This window comes from Morone saxatilis, unplaced genomic scaffold, assembly GCF_004916995.1.
Source record: "Morone saxatilis isolate NCDOM2014 unplaced genomic scaffold, NCSU_SB_2.0 Contig21, whole genome shotgun sequence".
Lineage (NCBI taxonomy): Eukaryota > Metazoa > Chordata > Actinopteri > Moronidae > Morone > Morone saxatilis.
This window is the reverse complement of record NW_023339774.1, coordinates 19823083-19828837: the sequence shown is the minus strand read 5'-3', so window position 1 is coordinate 19828837 and position 5755 is coordinate 19823083. Positions and strand designations below refer to the sequence as shown.

General features: G+C 40.6%; 1 protein-coding gene across 1 annotated transcript in view; it reads right to left on the bottom strand.

Annotated features, from left to right (window-relative positions):
* ap3b1a (adaptor related protein complex 3 subunit beta 1a) overlaps positions 1-5755 on the bottom strand; it is a 50261-nt gene that overhangs the window by 12138 nt on the left and 32368 nt on the right. The window contains exon 21 of the mRNA XM_035668341.1: positions 2109-2341. Within this exon, the coding sequence (XP_035524234.1) occupies positions 2109-2341 (233 nt within the window). The remainder of the gene's footprint in view (positions 1-2108; positions 2342-5755) is intronic.

Genomic DNA, 5755 nt, shown 5'->3' with positions numbered 1-5755 from the left:
CTAAGCTAAGCTAACCGGCAGCTGGCCATAGCTTTACATTTATTGTAATCTAAATATCTTAAGGATAAAGTGCATCTAAATAACTGTAATAGCAGGAAGTGTTTAAACTGACTGATAGTTACAACAGATAATTTAACAGTTTTTACTATTTTTACCATTTCTCAGCCAAATATACGTTCAACTAATCCGGGGGATTGGAACTGTCATTGAAACCACATTAAACTAACCAAGTTTAGTGTTTTATTTTTATTATTTTGGTGGATGAAGCACTAAAAGGCAGAAAACATATCAGTTAGTTAACAAGAAATTAAGATGATAGATAGTGAGAAAATCACAAATCCTATTTCATTTCAAACTGTTAAATTACGGCTTTAACAACCCTTCATGTGGAGGTGAGCAGCAATGGAAAGTAACGTGCAATATTTCTTATTAAATACAAACTCTGTCATGTACTATCCCTTACCAAACACACACATAAAGCTTTGTCTGTATTCATCCTCTGCAACTTATCCAAACCAACTCCAGCCACCCGCTCACAGTGGCCAGGCTCAATCGATCCAAATTACCCACTGTTTGGCTGCTTGAGTTCCTTCAATGCCCAATCAATCCCCTGCAATTGACAGTTTTAACGTGCTCCACCACACACCAGGTCTGTGTGTGCACGTATGTTTGTGTGTGTGCATGAAAAAGAAAATCTTAAGGGAGCACCGCTCTCAATCTTATATTACGCTGGGTGTAGCGATCATACAACAGTGTGACAAGAAATATGGAGATAGTGCTTGTTTGGTTGTCCAGATCGATACTATTGAACAGGGATTAGCTGAAGTAATATTGGCTGCTTTCAGGTTGGGGGAATGGGCTATTTGCTGAGTTGATAGCAAACAGGCTTAAAGGTTTCTGATAACATAATGATCATTTAATATCAGTCTAAGAAAACAATCATAGCACAGGCAGAGCTGCAGAAAGGAGACAGAGGAGAGACAACAAATATTGCACAAATTGTAATAAATCTGGTAGTTTACACTGACACTGAGTTCAGGCTGGAGTTTGACCCACTTGTCACCCAACATGTGTGAGGACTGGCAGCAAGTTTAATAATGGCAGGCCAGTAGCGTTTATAATAAAAAAGAGAAAACGAGATTATGCAGAAGCTCCAAGGTCACATACTGCACATTTTTAATAATGAGTGTCTAAATATGACACGGTTTCTTGGGGAACTGGAAAATCAGAAGACCGCTAGCAATTACACTATAACTTTTTTGTAATTACACAGTAATTGAATACATAATGCTCTGTTTAGCTTGTTTGTTAATGTCAACAAATGACATCAAAAGACCAAAACCAACAAGGCTTTTTTTAATTTTTCAACTTCTTAATCCTGTCTGTGGCTTTTCAGCCGCCAGTCCATTGGTTCCATGTAAAGACGCAGATATTTAAAAACAGCTCATAAACATGTACTTTCATTCATTTAAAAGGTTAAATCATTTCCTAATATAGCAGGCAACTTGTTTTCAGCTAACATTATTCGAACAGGAGGAAATAGTGCATTTGTTTGGGGACTTTGTTTTCAGCAGTGGATTCATCTTTTGGTTCTGTTGTTAGTTACTTGGGGCAGAGTCAAAATAATGGTAAAAAAATTAATGTTAATGAAGGAACACGTCACCCAGTGCAACAGTGTGGCTCACTGATGTGTTTTTAATCATTTGGAGCTTTATTGCACAGATGAAGGAGATATATTAGTCTTTGGATACACTTGCAAGTAGGTTAAATTCATTGTAGGTTTAAGTTTTTTTTCATGGAATTTGTTGACAATAAGACAAATATAGATTTTAATATCACATTTGCTGTCAATGTTATAAATAATAGATTTTATATCTGAAGGAGTTTTTGCTACAAAAATATGTAGTATACACTAGTATACAACATGTGCTGGAACACAATATATACTGATATGGCTAAATAAAACAAAACTGTCCACCTCTAGTGTGTCAGCGATTAAACAGACCATAGTCTATGTTTACTTGTTGGATGACCAGCAGGATCAGTATATTCTTAATGGCTTTTGGATGAGTACACAGTGGAGTGTTTTACACGTGTGGCACTAATACTCACCGATGGTGTTAAAGCAGTGGATGTTAAGGCTCGCTGGGCTTCGTTCTCCTATATGGATCTCCTCCAGGCTGTGGTCTGAGCTGTTGGTCAGTATGACCTGTACAGCCACCATACTGGGCTGGTACAAACAGGGCTGCCGGGGGAAATGATACTTGGCTGACAGACCTTTTCCTGTCATATGGTGAAGCAGCTCATAGGTTTTCACAGGGCCGAAAGATGGAGTGGTGACCTAAAAGGACATATGAAAGAGAGGGATAAACCTCACTGATTCTGAAGTGTACAGAAGTTTTGTGCAAACAAACAAAGCTGAAAAACAAATCAAACTTCTTGATTATCAGAGAAATAAACTGTAGTATGGTCTAGATGATGGGATTGATGAACAACTAAGCACTGCTGGAAACAAAAGCCTGAGTGTAGAAGCAGAGAAGGAACATGAGAAAACAGCAGAACATTGCCCAGGAGCATAAAGCTCTCCACATCAACATGATATCCAGGGACGCATTGTACATTACAGCGCAAATGCATCCACACAAGAGCCCAGTTTAATACAAGAATCTCCGATCTTTTCATCGCCTATATTCATGCAATTCACCGTGTCCAATCAGCAGGCAGAATGCAGCACTTCTGAGTGGAGAGGGACCACGAGTTGGCTGATAACGCCCCACCAACCCTCCCTTCATTAACTCTGTAGGGTAAAGAGGAGCCCATTTAAGAAATGTCTTCAATCAGCCCAGTTAGATGGAAATGGGCTGGATGCTCGGTCAAACCAGGCTGAATAAAAACAACCTCTAATGAATAGAAACACAAGTGTGTGCATGGGCCAAGCCTGCCATTCGCAGGGCTTTTTAAAAGGGGCTTTTACCTCTTCAGAGGCAGGAAATTGCATTACCTTTTGAAAGATACGGTAAAGAAAGGAGGCGGATGTGGTGGTGGCGTATTTGTTCTCCTACAAAAATTAACATCTTGTTACTTGGATGAACATTGTACACACGTGGTGGTTTTCACTTTTTCACTCGATGATGACAACTGTCAGCTCTCATTAGAACGATAAGGTGCGTCTGCCCACACAATGCAATACAACGCACTTAACATATTTCACTGTCAAACACAAGAACATTCACATCTAGACACACCTCTGATGCATCTATACACACCTCTGCTGCATCTATACCACTACAAACTAATAAAAAACATCACAAAAGCATGACAACTCTGAGTTTCTTCAATCTTCCCGAAGAGTCAGAGGTCTGTCTCTTTGTCTGTCTGTCTGTCTGTCTGGAGTGACAGCACTAATTGGTTTAGGAAGGATACAGCCTGTTCACACCATCCAAAACACTTAGCACCTGACACAGAGGCAACAAGTATCTCAACCTGGAGTTCAGAGACAAAATAACTGCTATTTACCACCTTAAAGCGATAAAAAAAAGTCTAACTAACTAACTAACTCTCAAAGAAGTCACAAAAGTGACTAAGAGGAGGGCAAAAACAGTGAGAAATATGTTGCTTTATACTGAATAAAAAAAACCCCCAAAAAAAACCAGATGCTGTAAATAACATACTTAAATGATTAAGCAAACTAATTAAGCTAATTGAATATGACTAATAATATGATATGAAGAAACACAGTGGAAACATGCAGGCATGATGGTGCAGCTCACAGTGTTAAGTGGTGTCAGTGTACATTGTTTTATTGACGCTGGACGAACGTGCACTGTGTTCAGACTCGGGTGAGAAATGTTCGAGACATCCTCCGACTTGTCATGTGGTGTGTGAGGATGAAGAATCGGTTTGACATACAGGAGGAGCTGCGGAGATGAGCTTTAATGTGCTCACTTTAAAGGGGCGAGAACACTTCACCATCACTGCACTGTAACCGCAAGACATGAGCAGGTTTGATAGTTAAATTATGCAAAAGATTAGATATATTTACTATTTTATCATAAAACATGACGCTACTTCACCGAGCTTGAGGCTATCAGAAACTGCAAGGTATAGAAAATTGGCCTCGAAAGCCTGGCTCAGAGTCCTGTTTACCTATTCTTTGATTAGATATTTACTGGCCTATTCATCACATCAAAAGAGGTTGCTTATGTCAGACAATTCTTAGACAAATGAGGCTGTTTGTGTAGTTCAATTCTTATATTCTAATTGCCAACAAATGCCACAAAACTCTTAACGAGTATTGCCTGTTAGCCGTCAGCTTGAAGTAGCTTATCCTATTTTTCTCTGTGTTTGGAAATGTACAACAAGCAAACTGTCAGCATAAGAAAGTTACTAACCTTTTAATTTTATACATTATTCATAAATGCACATTTAAAAGCCAGACTTCTTGGTTTTTAAAAAGGAGGTCCAACAGAACATTGTCTCCATCTGCTATCCAATACATGTTTCATTCAATCCCCTCTGGGTCTTTGTAAACAGCATAATGTATACTCTATTTATGGTCATTTTATGACACAAGAAAGTCCCTGTGTGTCAATCAAAAAGGGAAAAAAACAACTGAATGTATTTGTTTTCAAAGAGTCTTGCATAGTTGTGAACAGGAGCTGAGTTTAGGTATCATACTGGCACCAGTATAAAACATTTTAAAACAGGCAGCACAAATCACATTAAATACAGAATAAACTGTCCGATCACACCTCTATCTTTCAGCCCCCCACCCCAGACAGAAGCAGCGTCTCAAGCACCTTTAAAGGAGGTCAAACAAACATTTGTCGCTGTGCTGTAACGCCGCTGCGCCCTCACAAGCGCCCGTCACGCCACCACCAGCCTGCAAATTTATTGGGCCACTTTTGGATGTGTCAGAGCAGTCGGTGTCGATAAAGCTGGCCATAATGTTTGCCACCCCATCACAACAGAGATTTACCTCCCTGACAGACACATCCTGCTTCAAGGTCCTGTCTGTCTGCCTCGCCCCGCGTCAGCGGCAGCGACAGGAGGGAGGGACGGAGACAGGACGCGGCTTCAAACTGCTTATCATCACCAATTTGACACAGTGGACAGTTAAAGCTTGACACAAGTGCCCACACGAGCCCCCTTCACTCTTCCATCCATTGTTGTCCTGTTACGCAGCACAAGCCCATAACACCTCAAGTGTAAATAAGAGAAGAAGAGGGATGTAACCTTGACTTCTCTGTCAGTCTCCCTTTCTGTTTTTTTTTTTTTTTCTCTTTTGGCTTTGGCTCCCATTCTCTACCCTGGACAGGAAGGAGGGAGGTGACAATGAAGGAGGAAGTTGATTGAGGGGCTCTATTATGCATCAACTTAAAGGAAGCTCCTGTGATGGATGACACAGACACCAGTCACCTTCAGAGCCCGGACGCCACGCTCCCAGCATCCTTTCTGGCAAATGACCTGAAAATCCCGCTGACATATTCAAAAGGGCTAACCGTAAGCTGGGTAGCCTTGTGCCGTGTGCATAAGAAGGCCAATTTAAAAGAAAGTGGCGTGGGGGGTACAGAGATGTATGGGTGTATATTGAAAATCCATTTTTGTTTTTCAGACACCGTCTGCCTCCAACAGCAGGGACAGGATTTCATTATGCTCTACAAGAGTTGTGAGGATTAAGGTAAGGGACATGTGTTTGACTTTAGGGCCTAATTGTTCCCCTCAGTCAGGAGATGACAATTAATTGAGGGGCGTC